The sequence below is a fragment of the Gigantopelta aegis genome, chromosome 14 (genome assembly GCF_016097555.1).
Source record: "Gigantopelta aegis isolate Gae_Host chromosome 14, Gae_host_genome, whole genome shotgun sequence".
Taxonomy (NCBI): Eukaryota; Metazoa; Mollusca; class Gastropoda; order Neomphalida; family Peltospiridae; genus Gigantopelta; species Gigantopelta aegis.
Window position 1 is genome coordinate 38,908,582 of NC_054712.1, and position 23,661 is coordinate 38,932,242.

The 23,661-nt window shown below is 36.4% G+C and overlaps 2 protein-coding genes across 4 annotated transcripts in view; one reads left to right on the forward strand and one right to left on the reverse strand.

The window, feature by feature from the left end:
* LOC121388919 (SUMO-activating enzyme subunit 2-like) overlaps nt 1-11,083 on the reverse strand; it is a 29,133-nt gene extending 18,050 nt beyond the window's left edge. For both annotated transcript variants that reach the window (XM_041520461.1, XM_041520460.1), the window contains exons 1-4: nt 10,940-11,083; nt 5,965-6,048; nt 3,423-3,493; nt 2,277-2,341 (exon numbers count right to left, since the gene is read on the reverse strand). In XM_041520461.1, coding sequence (XP_041376395.1) covers nt 2,277-2,341; nt 3,423-3,493; nt 5,965-6,048; nt 10,940-11,083 — 364 coding nt within the window. The remainder of the gene's footprint in view (nt 1-2,276; nt 2,342-3,422; nt 3,494-5,964; nt 6,049-10,939) is intronic.
* A 239-nt stretch (nt 11,084-11,322) lies between these two features.
* LOC121388581 (HAUS augmin-like complex subunit 4) lies at nt 11,323-23,560 on the forward strand. Of its 2 annotated transcripts, XM_041519977.1 has the most exons (10): nt 11,323-11,417; nt 14,261-14,397; nt 15,532-15,663; nt 16,317-16,454; nt 18,017-18,116; nt 19,347-19,486; nt 20,803-20,933; nt 22,080-22,148; nt 22,866-23,067; nt 23,119-23,560. In XM_041519977.1, the coding sequence occupies exons 1-9, from the start codon at nt 11,363-11,365 to the stop codon at nt 23,050-23,052; spliced, it is 1,089 nt and encodes a 362-aa protein (XP_041375911.1). In that variant the 5' UTR covers nt 11,323-11,362; the 3' UTR covers nt 23,053-23,067; nt 23,119-23,560. The 2 variants fall into 2 exon arrangements, with proteins under 2 accessions (XP_041375911.1, XP_041375910.1); XM_041519976.1 differs by having other exon boundaries at nt 22,866-23,560.
* The last annotated feature ends 101 nt before the right edge of the window (nt 23,561-23,661 follow it).

Sequence of the window (23,661 nt, forward strand, 5' to 3'; positions counted from 1 at the left end):
TTAATTCACAAATAATATGTGAAGATAAATATTTCATCAGTATGTGAAAATTAAATTTTGAAACTAAACACATGACTAATGGCTGTTTTCCGTGTGTATGGTTTCTGGCTCTGTTTTGGGCACGCAATGTGAAAAATAGATGCATCAAAAATTAAATTATGTAGTTATTAATAGCAATGTTTCCATGTGAGCGGTCATTTTTTTTTTAAACAGTGCCCACACTGCATCAAAAATCACAAACATGATGGGAAAAGGTCCTAACAAGGAATATAAACAGTTTTATTTTATTTTATTTTTTAATTTAACCAACCTTTTGCATAATGGTAATTTATAAGTTATCAGGCCCTAATCCTGCCGGCGAAATAAGTGCTTTATTCAAAAGTCAACTCAAGTCACCAAGTTATTAGCAGTAGAGAGAAGTCGAAGGTGCCGTAATATTCTGAACCTAATCCAATTTGATAAATGAAATCACTCAACAGACGTCAAGACCCTGACTTTTTTATTTTCATAGCTCACTTGGCATCTTGTTGCCGTATGTTGGACAGTGTTTTTACTTTGGTGCCAGACTGTATCCTCAAGTAATCCTGAACATGCCTATTAACGGAAAATGGTTTCTGCGTACGTGCACTGTAATGTACAATTGATCTGATGCAATGTTTTGCCGTGTTCAATTTATTATCAAACTCAACCAACAAATTTTAAAAACTCATGCCAGTTTCTGTTGTGAAGACATTAAATACATGTCGTAGTCTAATGCTGATGTTTTTCAAGTACATCTGTAAACCGGGCTATTGTTTTTCAAAGTGACATGTGTCTTGCCGTGTGCTGTGTGTGACCAGTCAAGAATTATTAATCCTCGGCCACATTCATTTCAGTAATATTTTAATTTTAACATAACGACACATGATCACCTACTTAATAATATCACATTTTTAATAAAACATACAACTGTTTTGTTTAAATTTGATTACCGGAAGTAGTATTTTATATGGAAATATTACAATTAGCACAGAGTGTAAAATTCTGAATTTTCCTGATGGAAGGTGGACACTGGCGAAAAGTTACGAAGTCACTTCTACTTTTTCAATTTTAGATTGGGCTTGAATCATGTAATTGTACAGAAACTCACAGAATACAAATAATACTGCCCTAGTAACGATACAATTTTGATTTAAAAAATTCCAAAGGGTGTCACACATGTGCTTAAACATCTATTTGATATAAGTATGTTAATTTCTAATGCTTGACCTAACATAATTTTCGGGGCATACTGTTACATAAATACATTGTGTTACATTAATGGCACTGGATATCAAAACATGACATATAAAGCCATTCATCAAGTTTACTATGCTGAATGCTGGCTGGCTAATTGTATCATGCTCCTATATCACGAAGGTTTCGAGCATGTCTATCCCGAGTCCTGTCTCTGGATAGCCAGGGGCTTGACTCGGGTCAGTCGGGACAGATAATTTACTGGGCAATTTTGACATTAATGGTCTAAAAATAAAAAATAATAAGTGTGACAATATGTTGAATGCAAGAACATCTTAGAAGGTAAATCATGTCAAATACAGACACTGATATATACTTGGCAATAAAAAGTTAACAGGGCTTTAGATTGCATGTTGTGTCCAAAACAGATATAACCAAAATAATCACGCCCAAATGAAGTACAAACATGCTGACCTAAAAATATTTCACCTCAAAACCACTTCTGTTCTGGACCAAGCCACTGGCTATCTAGAGACTTGGCCCGTGACGGACATGCCTGAAACCGTAGTGGTATATGGGCATGTTAAAAATACTCACTCACTCAAAACCACTAACATGTTAAGTTTAATTAGATTAAAATAACTTGAAACACATTTCTGAATACTGACAACTCTCCAGCAGCTGTTAATGACAGTACTGAACTAAACCAACCTTCCTGCGCTTAGAAGCCCTAGGATCTAAAATCCAGGGACCTAATTCACTAAACTCTCGCAACTTTGCAATCTCGCAGTGCTATGCTAAAAGACTTGCAAAGAGGATGCTTTGTCGTCTAGCAGAGCCTAAGAGACCTTTGTGAATTAGGCCCCTGGGACCTAATTCACTAAACTCTCGCAACTTTGCGATCTCGCAGTGCAATGCTAAGACTTGCAAAGAGAATGCTTTGTTGTCTAGCAGAGCCTAAGAGAGCTTTGTGAATTAGGCCCCTGGTTAATATTAGTTCAACCTAATAGGCAAAGGAGCCAGTTTTTGGTGGGGTATTATTATTAATGATTTCATTTTACCTCTATTATCCAGAGCATTCATAACCAGGTTAAACTTCTTGAAGAAATCAGCACCATAATCAGGACTGGAATGAAAATGGAATATTTTAATGGAAAACTGTATAAATTAAACATTAACTATAATGTCAGTGCCTGTACCACAGACAATATTAATTTTCATGACAAAACTAAATCAATTTTTTTTATTATACAGAATATATTATCATATCTGTGTTGTGTACAATATACATGAGGGATGAAAATGACACTGATAAAAAAAATATATAAAAATTTGTATGGTCTTATGGTGTGGGATCTAAATGTATCTTAGTTGGTACAGCACTCGCTTGAGGCGCTTGAGGTGCTTTGATCATCGGATCAAACCTCCCCAGTGGACCCATTCTCTGTTTAGTCATCCCCTCCCTACATCTCAACCAGTGCCCTACAACTGGAATATATATATCAAAGATTGTGGTATGTACTGTCCTGTCTGTGGGGAAAGTGCATATTAAAGATCCCTTGCTGCAAGTGGAAAGATGTAGCAGGTTTCTTCTAAAGATTACTTATAACATTTTCAATATTTGACATCCAACAGTCTGTGAAAGTAATATGCTCCAGTGGTACTGTTAAACAAAACAAAAAACAAACTTAAGTTTTAACTCTTTGTAGGGTCTTGAAACATACATGTACATAAATAATATGATTACATTAAAGGCATTTTGTCACAGACCACTGACCTATTTAATGGTGTAACAAAGTATTACCTGAACAAAAATAATTTGATTGGTCCCTAAATGTACTTTATTCAACCATCTTCATTACCACCATACTCCATTTATTAATGACATTTTGTAAAAATAATTGAATTTTGGCAATGGTCCATAATTCAAAAACTAAAATTGCCGAGAGGGATGACATGGATTTCACTCCATCATAGTTCAGTTACGGTGATGCGATAGCTAGATTTGATTTTCAACAATTAATGTAATTTTTATTTATTATACATTTCTAGAGAAATAAGGTCCTTAATTCCGTGACACTATGCCTTTAAGTCTTTTTATTAAAAAACAAAACAAGGATGGGAACAGTTTTCAGTATAAATCTTGAAATAGTTTATCTCACCCAATCTTCATAAATTTCAGTCAAATTCCATCCGAAAAAACTTACCTCATTACACTATCATGGTAGGCTACAATTGTAGCATCTGGATTAAACTTCATGGCACTTTCTTTAGCGACCTAGTTTGAAGTAAAAAAAAATACCAACAAAAATAAAACATTTACTTGTACATGAATGTAATTTGTATTATACTGTACCTGTACATGTATATATCTATAACTAAAGGTAATGGTAGCCCAACTCCCATGACTAGTGATATTCAATGTTGGGCTAGTAAATACCTACTATTGCCATGCCAGACAAGGCTTCTAGATAATGGTAGCCCAACTCCCATGACTAGTGATATTCAATGTTGGGCTAGTAAATAACTACTATTGCCATGCCAGACAAGGCTTCTAGATAATGGTAGCCCAACTCCCATGACTAGTGATATTCATCATTGGGCTAGTAAATACCTACTATTGCCATGCCAGACAGGGCTTCTAGATAATGGTAGCCCAACTCCCATGACTAGTGATATTCATCGTTGGGCTAGTAAATAACTACTATTGCCATGCCAGACAGGGCTTCTAGATAATGGTAGCCCAACTCCCATGACTAGTGATATTCAATGTTGGGCTAGTAAATACCTACTATTGCCATGCAAGACAGGGCTTCTAGATAATGGTAGCCCAACTCCCATGACTAGTGATATTCAATGTTGGGCTAGTAAATACCTACTATTGCCATGCCAGACAGGGCTTCTAGATAATGGTAGCCCAACTCCCATGACTAGTGATATTCAATGTTGGGCTAGACAGGGCTTCTAGATAATGGTAGCCCAACTCCCATGACTAGTGATATTCAATGTTGGGCTAGTAAATAACTACTATTGCCATGCCAGACAGGGCTTCTAGATAATGGTAGCCCAACTCCCATGACTAGTGATATTCAATGTTGGGCTAGTAAATAACTACTATTGCCATGCCAGACAGGGCTTCTAGATAATGGTAGCCCAACTCCCATGACTAGTGATATTCAATGTTGGGCTAGTAAATAACTACTATTGCCATGCCAGACAGGGCTTCTAGATCATGGTAGACCCACTCCCATGCATGACTAGTGATATTCAATGTTGGGCTAGTAAATAACTACTATTGCCATGCCAGACAGGGCTTCTAGATAATGGTAGCCCAACTCCCATGACTAGTGATATTCAATGTTGGGCTAGTAAATACCTACTATTGCCATACCAGACAGGGCTTCTAGATAATGGTAGCCCAACTCCCATGACTAGTGATATTCAATGTTGGGCTAGTAAATACCTACTATTGCCATGCCAGACAGGGCTTCTAGATAATGGTAGCCCAACTCCCATGACTAGTGATATTCAATGTTGGGCTAGTAAATAACTACTATTGCCATGCCAGACAGGGCTTCTAGATCATGGTAGACCCACTCCCATGCATGACTAGTGATATTCAATGTTGGGCTAGTAAATAACTACTATTGCCATGCCAGACAGGGCTTCTAGATAATGGTAGCCCAACTCCCATGACTAGTGATATTCAATGTTGGGCTAGTAAATACCTACTATTGCCATACCAGACAGGGCTTCTAGATAATGGTAGCCCAACTCCCATGACTAGTGATATTCAATGTTGGGCTAGTAAATAACTACTATTGCCATGCCAGACAGGGCTTCTAGATAATAGTAGCCCAACTCCCATGACTAGTGATATTCAATGTTGGGCTAGTAAATAACTACTATTGCCATGCCAGACAGGGCTAGCTCTGGCACTCGCCAACTGTGAATTTTAAAAGCAGTTGGCGAATTTTGTTTTAGTTTGGCGAAATAATTTCATGTAATAATTGATTTTTTTTTTTAATAACTGACAATTCTGCAATTTTTCAAGTTTAATAGACAATTTGGCGAAATGTGTTGCTCACCCAGAGCTAGCCCTGCATGCCCAATGGCTAATGAAAAACATTTGTCAAATGTTGCTGTTAAGTCTATTTTGTAAATATGAATATCCTGTCCACACCCCAACCCCGCAATGTTAGTGTTTTAAGCTCTATCTCCCTCTTTAGGTGACATATCTGATTATTCCTATTTAGTTAAATTGTATTAGCTTAAAGTAAAGTAGGGCTAGTTAATTTTTAATCATGGCTAGTAAATTTTAAAAATTACTGATCCCCTGGCTAGTGGATTTTATAAAAATTCCAGAAGCCCTGGTACTAACTCACACATACCTACAGTTAATATGAGCAATTTTACAGTCGGGAAAATAAAAACATTTCATACATGATAAATATATTTTTATGACATTAATAATTATTAACAGATCTGTAAATCACACATACCTACAGTTAATATGAGCAATTTTACAGTCGGGAAAAAAAAAAAATTCATACATGATAAATATATTTTTATGACATTGATAATTATTAACAGATCTGTAAAAAAGAAAAAAACAGAGAAAAATGTGAACATTATCTACCATTGCAAATAATTATAACATATTTAACATTCCAGAATGAAGTTACCAAAATCTACATTCTATTAGTATTACATTACAGTAGATGTTATACGATTGGAAAATAAACTCACCTGTGCTTTCGCTTTGCCAACATGTTCTTTTCTGAAAAGAAACTGACGATTCAGGTTGCTTACATCAATTGTGTCAAGATCAATCTGAAATAAAAGAAGTCCATTTTAACATACGGTGTAAAAACCCCAGTGAAAGTAGGTTTTCATTTTTTTTTTTAAGAAGTGACTAAGTCCATAATTTAACTAAATATTTCAAATGAGAATCCCACATAACAATAACTTATTCAGTGTTGCTGATAGGAAGGAAATGTTTTTATTTAACAACACACCCAACACATTTTATTTATGGTTATATGACGTCAGACATATGGTTAAGGACCACACAGATATATAGACAGAGGAAACCCGCTGTCGCCACATGGGCTACTCTTTTCAATTAGCAGCAAGGGATCTTTTATATGCACCATCCCACAGATAGAATAATACATACCACATGTGTTGCTGATAGTTGCATCAATAGGTGTTGATCTCAAAATTAAAATTAAAATTAAAATTAAAATATTGTTAATGTCCTTAACTGTGATATGTTTTAACTCTGTTTGGTTTGTTTTCTTATGCACTGTTCGCACAATCAACATCCTATTTCTTGTTGTCTGCTTGTCGTTCGTATGTGCTTTGGGAACAGTTTGGGAACATTTTCATCAATAATAAAATTCACACTTGTAAGTATCTAAATTTGTACAAAACTTTACAAACTCCTAAAACCATTAATTTTACTACCGGGCAGGGGTGCAGAAATTGAAATATTTCACTAGCCCTCTGGGCCAGAACCAACTAAAATGTACTAGCCCGCCAGTATTTCTACTAGTTTGCCAGCCCATAGATCAAAATATACTCTTCAAAAGAAGAAACGCAAAACCACATTGTCGTAACATTTGGAGAATTGATTTAATTATTGAATGGTGAGTCCGATAATTACCAAATGTTGCAGGATTGTTCACCATTCACTCTAGTCCATTGTGAGTAAGTGATAGGACACACCACCAAGGTCAAGGTCATCTGGAGTCAATACCGGGTGTGGCCTCCGCGTGTGTTGACAACTGCCTGGCACCGCCTGCCCATTGAAGCAACCAGAGTACGGATGACGTCCCGGGGAATGGTGGCCCACTCGGCCTGCAAGGCTGCTGCCAGCTCGGGCAGGGTCTGGGGCTGTGGTTGTCGCTGTCGGAGGCGTCGGTCCAACTCGTCCCATAGATGCTCAATTGGGTTCAAATCCGGTGATATCGATGGCCAAGGACATTAATGTTGTTGTTCTGTAGGAAAGCCGTTGTGAGACGTGCTGTGTGAGGCCTGGCGTTGTCATGTTGGAACACTGCGTTGGCGTTGGCCATAACTGGAACGATGTGTGGCCGGAGGATCTGGTAAATGTAGCCCTGTGCATTCAGGTTGCCCTGCACGTGGACCAGGTCAGTTCTGCCAGTGTGTGAGATGGCTGCCCACACCATGACACTACCCCCGCCGAATCTGTCCACTTCCTGCACGCAGTTTGCTGCATAACGTTCACCACGACGCCTATACACGCGACATCTTCCATCATGACGTCGGAGCAGAAATCGGGACTCGTCACTGAATCACACCTGTCTCCATCGCAGTTGAGGCCATTGTCGATGAATCTGGCACCACTGCAGTCGGAGTCGACGGTGTTGTGGTGTTAAGATGACACCTCGAACTGGACGTCTGGCACGAATTCCTACCTCACGTAGGCGGTTCCGTACGGTCTGGTCGGATATCCTGCGCAAACCTGGTATTGCTGCGGCTGTGGAGGTGGCAGTAGTCAATCGTTCCCGAAGGTGGCGTACCCGGATGTAGCGGTCCTGCCCGGGGGTAGTGACCCGTGGTCGACCGGATCTAGGGAGGTCACGTGTTGATCCATGTTGCTGGTAACGGTCCCACAGTCTGGAGATGGTGCTTGGGGACACATGGAATGCCCTGGCAACGGCCGTTCTGGATTCGCCTGCGTCTAGTCGGCCGATGGCATTGTTTCTCTGCGGTTCACTGAGACGTGGCATGTCCTGGATTGTCAACTGTCGGCCAGATACAGAGGCCAGGCAAGCGAACACCCTGCACTTTTATACTGTCGGTGTTCATGTTGCACGTGCAGACAACGCACGTGCAGTGGTGACATGGTTTACACGTGGCTGCGTTTTTGCGAATATTCACATTTTGGAACTTTATTGTACAGTAGCTGCGTTTTATCGAATGTAACCGTGGGAATGTGTTTGGGACATGCAATAACCTTATATTCACAAAGCATGAACCGGTAGGAAACATAAAATCGGAGTTATAACCCATTTGTACCCTTTTGCGTCTCTTTTTTTGAAGAGTATATTATTGTTTAACAATACTACAATATACACTTAAAATGATAGATATAAATTTGACAAAAACATTATTAATAACACTTGGTTGGCCAAGTGATCACATGGCAAACAAACAAACAAAAAACCCTGACACACCCTCCCTGCAACCTTGATTAACAAAACCAGATCGCCCGTCAGACAAGTTGTTGTATTGTTTAACTCGTCCGTCAGAATTTTAACTCGCATTTGGCGAGCACTTGCTGCACCCCTGACCAGGTACGTAGTAATTTTTTATTCAGCACTTTAAATTACTGATATCGGGTCAACTAGACGTGTAGAAATTTACTTAAAATGGAGGAAGATGAATTCAATTAACATTCGGTGCGTGTCACATGACCTCACACGTGCCAGATCAACAACTTGAACAAGACTAAATCATTTAATTTTTATGATTTTGATGCTCCCTGTTGTTAGATTTTTTTTCCAATTATTATATTTGATTTGTTAAAAGGGCTGTGCAGTTTTGTGCCTCTGCTGTAGTGAACAGTAGACATAGTCCATTCAAAACAGTTTTGAGTGTATAAATAGTTCTAATTAAGAATCTGTTCATTAGAAATTTTATATTTTACAAACTACTCACTGGTATGATTCTGAACGTATTGCCTACTGTATTGACATCGTGTTGTTAGTGATCATGGTGGAAAAACAAGAGCTCCTGACAAACAGAATTTTTCCTCTTAAAAAATATTAATCAAAGTGTTTGTCCACTGCATATATTTCAGAAACATATATTTTATCATGTAGTGGCTTTAAAAACTGAAAATGCTGAACTACGCTTGTGTGATATGATTATTTGTTCAAACAAGTGTCTGAATGGTTAGAAACTAGCATGCTTTCCTGTTTACAGGATGGTGTTACACTTTTGTTTACTAGAATGGTTAGAAACTAGCATGCTTTCCTGTTTACAGGATGGTGTTACACTTTTGTTTACTAGAATGGTTAGAAACTAGCATGCTTTCCTGTTTACAGGATGGTGTTACACTTTTGTTTACTAGAATTTTTAGTTTGTTTTTGTTTAACAACACCACAAGAGCACATTGATTAATTAATCATCAGCTACTGGATGTCAAACATTTGGTCATTCTGACACGTAGTCATCATAGGAAACCCGCTACATTTTTCCTAATGCAGCAAAGGATCTTTTATATTCACTTTCCCAGACAGAAAGCACATACCATGGCCTTTGCCCACTTGTGGTGCACTGGTTGGAACAAGAATTTTGAATGGATCCACCAAGGTGATTTGATCCTGTGACACAAGCACCCCAAGTGCTTTCCAGACGGTTCGTCCTCTGGACGTTTTGTCCACAGACAATTCGTCCACGTACAATTCATCCACCCACCTCGGACAATTCGTCCACTCGATTACAACATTTAGACCAATAAATCTAAAATGTTATTTCTTAGCCATTGAAATGGTTAATTGGTTTCATTTTGTGGTAAACTACTAGTATATGAAACAAACTAAATTTTAGTGGCACTATCAACTTGTTATTGTCTGTCTGTGTCCATTATAGTTCTTTATAGTATTGATATGTTGTTATTCTTGAATGATCAGCTATATTTACAGCTATATTTTGAGACCTCGTTCAAAAATAGCGTCATAATAAATTTGTAAATTTTTATAATAATCATAAATTTACTTTAATTGTCTCCATCATACTTGGTAACCCCCCTCTGCCATGGGCAAAGCCAATGGCGATGTCAGTGATATAGGCATGGCAAAGCTGTTAGGTTAGGTTACAATCTGCACTTCTCTGACAATTCTCTGTGTCGATATTCCACTAAAATAAAGTGTCCGTATATTTATTTAATCTGTGGATGTAATATATGGTAAATAACTAATACAAAAAACACTATAGTGGACGAATTATCCAAGAACAATTTTTTGTTGTGGATGAATCGTCTCGAGTTCAACAGTGGACAAATTTTTGGTGGACAAATCGTCTGAGGACGAAACGTCCAGAGGACGAATTATCTGCATCCCCCTCAGGCTCAAGTGAGCACCCAATCGACTAAGCTAAATCCGGCTCCTATTAACTAGAATGGGCATGTTGTTAATTATTTTTATTAATTGATTGCAATAAAGGCCTTATTTTATTTCATGTACCGTAACTGAAAAATATTGAATATTCTTTCTGTAAGTAAGCCTATCATAGTTTTTTTTTTTGTCGCTAGCCAAATGTCAAATGACGTCGATCGGATCTTAACTAAAAAAGTTTGAAAAATAAAATAATTAAAAAACAACATGCATTGAGATTAACATTCATAGATGTAACTACATATGTGGTAGTGTTGTTTTTGTTGGGGTTTTAAAATCATAATTCGATGGAAACCACCTGCCAGTGCCACAAGAGTTGAAGAGATAACAGACCTGTTTATTTTTGATACTGATACTATGATAGGGCTTAAAAACATTTTTTTTTAAAGCTCTAACGGTAACATTAATTTATGTCACAGTGCCAAAAGAAAATTACACATCTTAAAATGCTATATATATTTACTTTTTAAATTTTCGATTGCATTACAGTTCAGTTGCACCATAAACGATAAAGCGTACGGTTCCGTACGAATAGGCCAAATTGGTTTGTCTAAAGAAAAAACATTGATAATTACCACTTCAATATCTCTAAATCCAGTTAAAACTAGATTCTTTAATAGTTCACATCCTATTCCGCCAGCACCAACAACCAGTATTTTACTGTTGTGTGTATTTTCTTGCACGCTTTCACACAAAACACCTTTGATGGCGGCTGCCATTTTAGTTTCAAACATAGACTTCCGGTTACCTAAAATTAACACCATCTATTAGATCTAAAACACGGACTGCTATCGACATACTAATAACACATTTCATAAAGGAAATCAAAGACCATATCAAATTATCAGTAAATTTATTTTTAAAATGAAAACTACACACAATTAAAAACAAAAATTTAACATAGGCTTTTTTTTATTAGAATGGGTATGGAAATGCGAAGTTAGCGATCCGCGTCCTTGGTTATCCCGGGATTCCCCACATCACCGCCAAGTTCGAAGATGTCAAGTTCTGAGCGCGACAAATTGGACCAGGCTTCTATAACTGCAGACAAGCGTCAGTCTTCATAGAATATTGAAAAAAGGCTTATACATCGACCTCCAAAATTTAAACACAAATAATAATTTTTCAACACTACATTTTAAGTATATATCAGAAACTTTTAAGTTAGGTACTATTTATCCGGAATTGGAAAGGCTACATAAAACACTATTTTAACCAACATGTCATTGTTATGGTTACTAGTCATTTTGTACCATCCATTTCGTACCATAGTTTATAGTCATTTCCTACCATAGTCATTTCCTACCATAGTGCTTTGGACCATTTGGTCATTTCGTACCATAGCCATTTCGTACCTACTTTTTACCATCTTGTAGCATAATGTTTGGTCATTTTATACCATTAGTAGTTTTGTACTTGGTATCTTATTTTTGTCATGGTATGCCACTTCTTATTTTTATTGTTGACGAATAAACGTTGATGTGTAAACATACCTTAGAAAGTTAGCAAAGGTTTAAATGAACATATGTATATTGCCACTGATGATCATTTCATATGATACAAGACTCCCCCACTATCTTATATAGGCTGACGTCCTTAGCCCACTGTTGACAGATTCTTTGCCTATGCTTGCCTTATTGCTGTTGGATAATCAACAGTCACATCAGTATCGATGTAGAATATCACTGTGTGGTCTAGTCTATGATTAAGTATAACAAAATATACAGATCTTGAAATCATTATAACTTTATTTCACAGTAATTTGACATTTTACTGTCTATCAGTCAACTAAACTGCACAATAAATGATTGTGGTACGAAATGACCAAGGCACGAAATGACCAAACAGACATGGTATGAAATGACTATGGTACGAAATGACCAGATAACTATGGTATGAAATGACCAGGGTACGAAATGGTAAAATTGGGTACGAAATGATTATGGTACGAATTGACTGGTTACCATTGTTATAAGTGATGACTTGCAAGCATTTCCACGAGTTTACTATTTTTTGCTAGCATGGAAACAAAAAGTAAGACATTTTTGTTTGCACCATGAATTAACGGAAATCCAGGAAGTTGGAATTTGAAAACACAATTTTCCATTTTTAATTGGAAATTGTTATTCATAATTTTTTTTGATTGGGTAAAATAATAAAATTTAGTTACGGTTTAGCAGCAATTAAAGAAACAAGTTTCACATTTTTACACATGTATGACATCCGGTTGCTTAAATTATTATTAGTACTTATTGACAGGGTTTTTATGAGCACTTGATAAAAATTGTGAAAACTTTTTTTTAAAAATATGTGAAATTTATGACTAAGCAGACTTTATTACATTAACCTACATGTACATGTAATATTGTATTCATTGGCAGCACGATTGTTTAGAAGTTTAAAAAGTATTGGTCAGGCTAGCTAACCAGTGCTGACCATTGTAAATAGACCCCTGAGTTAAGCTGCATTGTCATGATGCGATTAGTTGCACCGACTTATCATATTCAATTTATCAGCCCTAAAAATTGGAACAGATGACACTAAAGTCATTCCAAGTTAGGTGTTCTTACAGTACGATTTGATCATGTGACAAATTGGTGCGACTAATTGCATAATGAGAACGCCGCTTTAAGTGACTTTGTCATGTCCACTGTTGTTCACTATATTAAATTTAAATAGTTTCTTACAAGTGCACAAGTATTTGTAAACAAGTTGTACTTAAGAGTTTACAATTTCGATTACCATGCAATTTACGAGCACACTCAAATGCAGCAATAGCATTAGCATACTCTTATTGAGAAAATGTAAACATTTATTATTCATGATTTAAATGTAGTTTTGGGACCTATTCTAAACTGTTTAATAGTGCAGTGTTGTATAAAAACAAAACAAAAAGAAAAATCAATGTATATGTGACAGTCATTAACAATCCAGAATCAGCAGACTTGTAACTGAAGTATCAAAGCAGTTTACTATATATGGTCTAATCACTAATATGGAAGGAAGGAAATGTTTTATTTAATAACGCACTCAGCACATTTTATTCACGGTTATATGGCGTCAGACATATGGTTAAGGACCACACAGATATTGAGAGAGGAAACCCGCTTTCGCCACTTCATCCGTGTTCGAGATTTAATTTTTTGGCCAGTATCCCAGTTGGATACTAACATTTCCAAATCTGGTATCCCACCTGAGAATTTAGTATTATATGGTATCTCTGTGGGATACTGGGTTCTTGAAGTTGGGTATCGAAAATTAAATTCTGGTATCCCTGGGATATCAGAATACCGTTAATCTCGAACACTGCTTCATGGACTATTCTTTTCGATTAGCAGCAAGGGATCTTTTATATGCACCATCCCACAGACAGGATAGTACATACCACAGCCTTTGTTACACCAGTTGTAGAGCACTGGCTGGAACGAGAAATAGCCCAATGGGTCCACCGACGGGGATAAATCCGTAAACCGATCACGCATCAAGCGATCACACATACTGCTTGGCTACGTCTTGCCCTAATCATTTATATATATACAACTATATGTAAAACATTGAAATTATTGAAACTGGTTGTGTTTGTATTTTATATTAGGAAATAATGAACATTGTAAAATGGTACTGCAGGCAAAATACATGTAGCAGACGTAAAAATATTTATACTGAAATGGTGTTTGTCTTGGCATTTGTTCCAGTGTTTCTTTATAATTAATACATTTTACAAAATGTGTGTTATTGAATTTACTCTTGTTTTGTTTAATAATTGGATATGTTTTGTTACTACCCCGGTAATACTGATATCTACAGGTAATTGTTTTTAAATCTGCAATGTGTGTCTTTCCTTCTTTTTTTTTAAATATTTGACATCTTTTCTGATTATATTTTCTTTCTTTCAGTTAGTAACAGTTTGTCTCTGAATTTGACTGGCCAAGATGTCCACCAACACCCTAAGTTTGTTGAACTGTTGACTTCATTGACATCCCACATTAATGAATCTGGAGTAGGTATCCAGGTATTCAAGGATCTCACTCAGGTAAGACCACAGCACAATGTCTTTTTTCCCCTTCAGGACTCGGGGCTAGCTCTGCATGGCACTCGCCAAATTCGCCAATAACGAATTTTGAAAGCAGTTGGCGAATTTTATTTTAATTTGGCGAAATAATTTCATGTTTTAATTGACATTAAAAAAAAAAAAACTGTTGATTTCTGCAATTTTTAACGTTTAATAAACAATTTTGCGAAATGTTTTGCTCACCCAGAGCTAGCCCTTTCAGGTACCTGTATGTGGGAACAGGATAGAATTCTGAAATACATGTATTTAACAAATCCTTAGCATACATGTAGGCATCGGTAGCTGGGTTAGATGGGATGGGGTCATGGAGGGCATGGTCCTCCCCAACTCAGAAAGGCAAAATAATATCAGGTGGGTGTGTGCATGAATTTTAGTAGGAGGGGGCATAGACTATATGTTGAGCAAATTTTATAGGGGGTCAAGACATGCTCTTCCTGAAAATGTATTGAAAAAGTTGCTTGAGCAGGGAGGGGTGTTCATCTCCAAAAAATCCACCCTGCACAAGTGCCTGACTATTTACCCCCCCCACCACCCACCCAGAGGCCTGTTTAAAAATGTTAAAACTGGTTAAACCATGATTTTGGTCATGGACACTTGTCATTCTCGAAATTAAAGCTATGTTTTTTTTAATATTATAATGGTAAATCTAAATGCTATAGGGGCTAGATGTAGCTCAGTGGTAAAGCACTCGCTTGATGAGCGGTCGGTTTGGGATCGATCCCTGTTAGCGGGCCTATTGGGCTATTTCTCGTTCCAGCCAGTGTGCCACGACTGGTACATCAAAAACTGTGGTATGTACTAGTCTGTCTATGGGATGGTGCATATAAAAGATCCCTTGCTGCTAATCGAAAAGAGTAGCCCATGAAGTGGCGACAGCGGGTTTATTCTCCTTCAATATCTGTGGTCCTTAACCATATATCTGACAGGTCAGGTCATATGGCTTTACGTGCACATTCAGGGCAAGTTGTTGTAGCGCACGCTTATGTCTGATGCCATATAACCGTAAATATAATGTGTTGAGTGCGTCGTTAAATAAAACATTTCCTTCCTTCCTAAATGCTGTATTTATTTATTCTATTACTGAAATGTTTGTAGGCTGAAGATGTTCTTCACCATGAGAAACACAGTTGGTTACTCGTTCACATTCTGTACCATGAACTACAAGAGATGCTTCTTGACTACGATATAAATAGTCAGGATGTTTCCGTGACAACAGAAGACAAGCAAGTAAGCACTTTTGATTAGATTTTCTGTTTGTGGTACACTGAAGATTATATTTTAAAACACTAATAAAAATAAAATGCAAAGGATTCACTTTTCCAACCTTATTTAACTGTAATAATTTCAATGTAATGCTCAGAAGAAAATCTTCTGAATTTAAATAGCTGAATTGTGGATTTTAGCGTTACTCAGGAACTGTTTCTATCTCTGTTCCTTGATGGAAAAGCACATTGTAACCTTGTTTTCACAATCAAGAACATTTTTTTTCTGGAATATTTGTTCAGTGTAATTTTCTTGTCAGAACACGTAACTCGGCAGATGTCGTTCCTACGGGCCCAATATGCTACGTCATATTGCAGCTTTTTTTTCCCCTCAAAATATATAGTGTTTTGGAAATGAACTCTTGATATATAGGCCTATGCATTTTTGCTTCTGGAGAAAGCTAATACCCCCCTCCTCCCAAAACCCCCAACAAAAACACCCCTACCAAGTAATGATAAACATAACCTATGTACTGGCAATGGCTTTTTTCATTCGATAGACCATATGCTGCCTTTTAATTTAAAAGTGCTGGTGTGTCATTTGATAATCATTAAGCCACATTGTATTACTGTATAATATTATATCTTGGGTTAAGCTGATATAAATTCTATTTTCAGTTTAAAGATATTTTACAACATTGTCTGACCTATGCTGAGCTTGGCGACTACCTAGATTGCGACCCTGATATAACTTCCAAAACCACCTTGTTGGGTATTAGTCATGGTGATGTTCAGAGACTCAATCAGTATAAAGAGGTGAGATTCACTACAGGACTGGAGGTGTGACAGTTTGTAGGGTCAATCCCCACCTTCAGTTTTTTTTTGGTTTTTTCCTGTTCAAACCTCAGCAAGTGATATTCTAAAGCCACTGTGGTTGCTATCCATGTAAAAGTAGGCCTCTGCAAATTGTGAGAACGGTCATTTCGTTCACACATTGCTCGCACACATCTAATTTTGCGTAACCTTTTTTTTTGTTTGCGCAAAATTTCAAGCAACATTCACATGGATATAACGGGTCATGCAAAAATGAAATGGGTTACCTGCATTTATTTACGCAGATTTTCAATTATCAGAGGCCTGAATTTTTTTTTTTTTAAAGTATTTGCTGTTAACAACAGTGTAACCTATGTGGTAGCATAGCTGTGTAAACATTATGGTGCAGCATGTTTCTTTTCTTACTGATAAATGGGTCATGCAGATTTTCAATTCTTAGAGGGCTGGTAAAAAGAAAAAGAGTCTTTGCTGTTAACAACAGTGTAACCTATGTGGTAGCATAGCTGTGTAAACATCATGATGCAGCACGTTTCCTTTCTTACTTTCAACCGTCTTACACACAATGTACTTGTAACAAATCTAAAGTTTTTAATTGGAAAGTTCTTCAGGAATTGACCTACATTGTATTAGTATTCCTTTAGTAAACTGGCCTCGGTGGCGTCGTGGTTAGGCCATCGGTCTACAGGCTGGTAGGTACTGGGTTTGGTACCCAGTCGAGGCATGGGATTTTTAATCCAGATACCGACTCCAAACCAGAGTGAGTGGACCGCAAGGCTCAATGGGTAGGTGTAAAACTACTTGCACCGACCAGTGATCCATAACTGGTTCAACAAAGGCCATGGTTTGTGCTATCCTGCCTGTGGGAAGCGCAAATAAAAGATCCCTTGCTGCCTGTCGTAAAAGAGTAGCCTATGTGACGACAGCGGGTTTCCTCTGAAAAACAGTGTCAGAATGACCATATGTTTGACGTCCAGTAGCCGATGATAAGATAAAAAATCAATGTGCTCTAGTGGCGTCGTTAAATAAAACAAACTTTACTTTTTTCCTTTGCTAAATTTAGGGAGGGGCGTAGCCCAGAGATAAAGCGTTCATTCACTTGATGTGCAATCCGTCCAGGATCCCTGTTGGTGGGCCCATTGGGCTATTTCTCGTTCTAGCCAGTGCATTACGACTGGTATTTCAAAGGCTGTAGTATGTGCTATCCTGTCTGTAGGTTAGTGCATAGAAAAGATCCCTTGCTACTAATGAAAAAAATGTAGCAGGTTTCCTCTATAAGTCTAGATGTCAAAATTACTAAATGTTTGACATCCAATAGCCGATGATTAATACATAAATGTACTCTAGTGGTGTTGTTAAACAAACAAACAAACTTTATCTTACAAATCGAAGGTTTTTAATTTGAAAGTTCTTGAGGCATATAACCTACATGTACATTGTATTAGTATTCCTTTAGTAAATTACACCCCCCACCCCATTTTGTTTTCAGATTATGTTTTACTCTTATCCATTGTATGATTATCATTTAATTTTTTTTTAATCTATAGCATTTACCCAGCATACAGCAAAAGTTGATTCCTGAAATTGAAAAACGACTGCGGAAGAAATGCGAACATCTTGTACATCTTCAAGAACCAGACCACATGGGTATTCTCATTTATTCCTTTTATAACAGCAGATCTGATTGGCTGATCTGTCAGTGTTCAACCAAGGCTAAGTTTACAGCACAGCTTACTGTAATATGTCTATAATATATTTTTTAAAAGATGACAGTGATTGAACTTATGTTATATTCCCCCTCCACCACGCCAAACACACTAAAAATAGAGCTATAATTGTTTGGGTTTTTTACATTGCATTTCGAGTTAATTGTCCCCATCATAGAATTGACTGAAATGTTTTTAGTGAAATTTGTAACTTCAGTTTATCACTTTATTAATCTATTGAAATGATTCTGTCGGCTTGCGTATAACAAAATAAAATGAAACATCTGTGATAAATAGAAGATAGTGTGTGTCTTGTGATATTATAACTTATCAGCACGAGTTGATTAAAGTATGAAATCTGAGGCTTGCCGATGATTTTTATACTTTTATCAGCAAGTGCTGATAAATTATGATATCACAGGACCCGAGGGCAGTATTCTTCTTATCATCCATTATCATTCTTTTCATCTGCAACAATTGTAAACAATGTCAGTAATGTGGGTTGAATGTCACTATATTTGGCAGCGGTAGACTCGTTAACTAGCAGAACAACAGTGGTGTGACATCACTAATGATAGGTTTAGCAATGAAACATACCATACACAGTGACATAACAAAAGAAGTGATCTCTCCTAGGAGAATATCACAGGAGATATCGCAAATTATAGTGCCAGCGATATCTCCTACAAAAACCTTTAATGGATGATAAACTCATTTAATGTCAATTTAAGTAAATGGCAATAATACAGTTTTAAAAATAAATATTTTTTTATTTGTTGTGTTTTATAACTTTAGTACATATAGTAGGGTTTTCTGGATCGGTATTGGGCTTGCTGTATCATGTAGGTTTCTGTTACAGATCAAGTTTAACTTTCTTGCTGATTTATCCGATTTTTTTGTTTATAGTTATGGCTCTTGAACTTAGGAGATAAGAAAATTAGTGGGGCCCGGTAGGGGACATGTATTGCTTTAGCAGTACTCTCAGAATGATTGTTTTATATTATTATTAAAAAAAACAAAAAAACTAACAGTTTATTGCCTTTGGTGTGGTAATTTGTACACATTTTATATGGTATGTGGATTTCTTCTGACTAGTCTAATATCGATTATATGGATTTGATATTGGTGTAGCCAAAAAAGTTTAGTTTTTGGTGTTTTGCTTTAATTACAGATAGTGCCCAAATGACATTAGCGAAAGCTTCCCAGCTGCCCAGTCAGATTGAGAAAAGTAAACTGAGATTGGAGGAAAATAAGAGATTGTTAAAAGAAGACAAATGTCAAAGAGATCGACAGTTCTGGCTTTACTTTCAGGTACACAGTATAAAATAATGGTGATGAGTTGACTGTGTTTGTAGTGTACAAATTTAAATAAACTATTCATATTTGTACTGACCCTTTAAAGCATAGTGATTTTTTAACCTTTTTATTACTGGATTAATTTTTGACATAAACGATGATAAAGGGATACAAGTTTATAACTTTTGCACATATATTTTCACTTTAAAAGTTTATAAATACATCAAATAATGTTAAAATGTTAAGTGTAAGTATTATTTACATTAGTTTTACTAATTTTTAATTTTAGAGCAGTTAATTTTTTTTTAATTAAGCAAAAATTTATAAAAGTTGAGTTTATTTTCAGTCATTACTCCCCTACTGAAAGAAAGAAAGAAATGTTTTATTTAACGATGCCCTCAACACATTTTATTTATAGTTATATGGCGTCAGACATATGCTTAAGGACCACACAGATATTGAAAGAGGAAACCAGTTGTCGCCACTTCATGCGCTACTCTTTTCGATTAGCAGCAAGGGATCTTTTATATGCACCATCCCACAGACAAGGTAGTACATACCACAGCCCTTGATATACCAGTCGTGGTGCACTGGCTGGAACGAGAAATAGCCCAATGGGCCCACTGACGGGGATCAGTCCCACACTGACCGCGCATCGAGCGAGCGCTGTACCACTGGCCCTAGTCCCCTACCGGTCCATCGGAAGGGTGCTGTAGATTTCGTGTCCGTCCTTTTGTCAGTTTGTCTGTATCACATATATAATTTTATTGAGCTGAAATTTGTACACACACACACTTCTAATCTGATTATTTGGTGATAAAATCGATCCTTCTTGCTGTATCAAAGGCTGTGGTAGGTGCTGTCATTGTCTGGGAAAATGGATTATTTAAAAGATTTCTTTCTGCTAAATGCTAATAAGTAACCGGATTCTTCTCGCATGGTGCAGACCAAGTACAACTGGCCTGTGTACTGCATGTAGAGTGTTGCTAAAAACATTCCATTAAAAGCATCCAATCAGTATTAAATTATACACTCTATCATGGTACGGATGGAATTGTGTGCAATATCCAGTGTATAATACAGCCCTCCATGGTAAGAGAGACAATGGTATGCAATGTCCAATCATTATAACACCCCTCCACTACGGTAGAGTTGAATGGTACATGTGTACAAACTCATTGTTTAGTATTTATCGGTACTTTTGTCGATGTATACATCAGTGATAGAAGTATCAATTATTTCATTCTTTATTCTTCCACTTCTCATCTTCCATAATGACTTTTCTCAACGAATGTTATTTAATTGTTTTTTTTTGTCTTTTTAACCCTTAGACTTTGGTGGACTCGCTGAAAATTTTGGTGGAGATAACAAAGAAATACTGTCTTCAAGGCCAGTCCGAGTTTGACACACACACCAGCAACTGGCTGGTTACCAAGTGCGATGCCATGTGTCTGAAAGTCAAGTATGTCTTTGTTTTAGTAAATAACCTATTTTCAGATGTCACGCTAGATAATCTAATGTTTAGTTTTCTTCTTTTCTAATGAATGTTTTTTTAGGATATAAGAATTCTGCATAGTAAATGTTGCTATAAATGCTACTTTGTATGATGACCTGTCTAAAAAGACCAATTCAAATATAGCTATTCCATACATATTTTACCTCTATCCAGTATTGGTAAAACAAATTCTCAAAAAAAAAATTGGTATTGAAAAATCGAAGAGTAATAATAAAAAAAAATATTGAAAAAAAAAAAAAAAGGAAAGTATTAGTCAAGCAGTTACATTTTTCGTGAGTATTAATCTTTTAATTACTGTAGAATACTTTATTTTCCAGGGATAAAATTTTCACGATTTAATGAAAATGAATCAATTCGCGAACATTTATTTTTCACGAATCCCCCAACCCCCATCAATAAAAAAACGAAGTACAGATGTCAATAATTTTGTTTTAAAAACGGAACTTAGTTTTGCTGGTTGTTACGCTAATCTGTGCAACTAATCCTATATGTACACACGAGTGCTATACACATAAAACAATAGTTTTCCTGCTTTAACCAATCAAGACTTTATTGTTTACAAGTTAATAAGCTTACAGAAGGTGCTTACCGCGTGCAGTTTTTCTTAATCCTTATAATTGTTATAGCCCAGTCCGGATTTTTTCACTTCCACATTTTTAATATACTGTGATAATGCATGTTTACTTCCGTCGTTGAACACGTGTAGACTCTGTCCGATGAACTGATCGCTAGCACATGCGAAGGAAAACAGCATAACGTTAAACCTTTTTAGTGTTAGTATTGTTTTATTATCATGTATGTACTTATCATCGTGTTCTTGATTTAAAGTTTTAAACAGCTTTTGTGTTTTGTGGTTTGTTCTGTGACAGGAGGGAGCACCGCTTTGTTACTACTAGCCTCGTACATCGGAAACTAATGTGGTATAGTTGAACGAGACTACATATTTTTTTTTATTTTTTGTCGGCCTTTATTTTCGTGTGGAATATATTTTCACAAATTTCATTCACACGCGAAAAACACGAAAATAAAGTATTCTACAGTAACTCATCCTCACATTGTTTATTATTACATCTATTATGTGTTCTTATTCAGGCTGTTGGAACTGGAGGTTTTGTGTGATACCTACACAGCTGAATCCATTGAAGCCTTGAGAGTCATCAAGTAAGTGTTAAGGAATTTTAATTTTGTTTCCAAATACAGTGATGTATAGCTCAGTGGTAGAATGCTGCCCGAGGTGCGATAGTTCAGCGGATACATGTATATTGCCCTTGATAAGACTGGGGGTTCCCCCCTATGACAACCAATTCACTGTGACTAGTACATGTAGATCAAAGGTTGTGAGTAGTCATACAAACACACCAGCCTTGGTGACATCGTGGTTAAGCCACCAGACATAAGGCTGGTAGGTACAGGGTTCGCAGAGCGAGTTTTAACGACTCAATGGGTATTTGTAAGGCCACTACACCCTTTTCTCACTAACCACTAACAATTAACAACTAACCCACGGTACCAGACAGAAAGCCCAGATAGCTGAGGTGTGTGCCCAGGACAGCGTGCTTGAACCTTAATTGGATATAAGCAAGAAAATAAGTTGAAATGAACATACAAAGACTATTACTGAGCTACAAACAAATAAGACAATTTTCTTAAATCTGGAAGTTATAAATCTATATCATATCTAGAAAGAAAGCTTTTAATGTTCTTTTTTAACCATAAATCACATCCATATTCATGAGGTTGTATAACAAGAACGTTTGTATTAAAAATATTTACCAGTTTTATCATATAAAATGCCTGGCAAAATTACCAAAGTCTTAGAATACAAACAATATTTACGTTTCTGTTTCTAACTTGTAACTTCTTTTTTCTTCATCACAGGAGCCATCTTAAGACTGCTATGGACAGTACAGAAAAAGATTACAGCAATAAGTGTCAGACATTAAAAGCATTTGAAGCTGTCGGCATGGGTTTTGATAGACTAGTTGAGGAATATACTGTCCTTCGTGGCGAGCTGGAAAATAAACGGTGGGCATTATCGGAGTTGAAAAACCAGGAACAGACGTGATACAATGCAAACAAGGATACTGTTTTGTGATAAAACCAGAAACAGATGTGATACTGTGCAAACAAGGATGCAGTTTTGTGATAAATGCAAAAAATCCTCCAGGGCTAGCTATGGCACTCGCCAAATTCACCAATTGCAAATTTTAAAAACAATTGGCAAATTTTATTTCGATTTTGTGAAATAATTTTTAGTAATAATTGATATTTTGTTGGATAATAACTGTAATTCTGCAATTTTTTAAGATTTAACAGATCATTTGGCGAAGGTTTCTACTTGTCCAGGGCCAACCCTGTGCTCTTTTGTGATAAATACAAAATTATTTTTAAAAACCTGTTCCATTTTTTTTTCTTGGACCGAAAGTGAAATTTGCCAGAATATTGCTGGTCATATATATATATATTAAAAAATCATTCAATTTTCCAGATGAAGATTGTAACAAATTATTATCTATAAATGTCCTCTTTCTTGTTCGTATATAAATGTGTTATTAAAACATATTTAGATGGTATTTGTGTGTTCGAGTATGTAGTACATAGATATTATAATATTAGCTTGTGCGTGGTACTGATATTATGAAACAAGTGTCAGGATTTTTTAATTGCCTGAGCG

Coding starts and splice junctions, on each gene's coding strand:
- LOC121388581 (XM_041519976.1), top strand. CDS start 11,363: ATGTCAAGTTCTGAGCGCGACAAATTGGACCAGGCTTCTATAACTGCA. Junction 14,398..15,531: donor TATTCAAGGATCTCACTCAG/GTAAGACCACAG, acceptor AAATGTTTGTAG/GCTGAAGATGTTCTTCACCA. Junction 15,664..16,316: donor TGACAACAGAAGACAAGCAA/GTAAGCACTTTT, acceptor TTCTATTTTCAG/TTTAAAGATATTTTACAACA.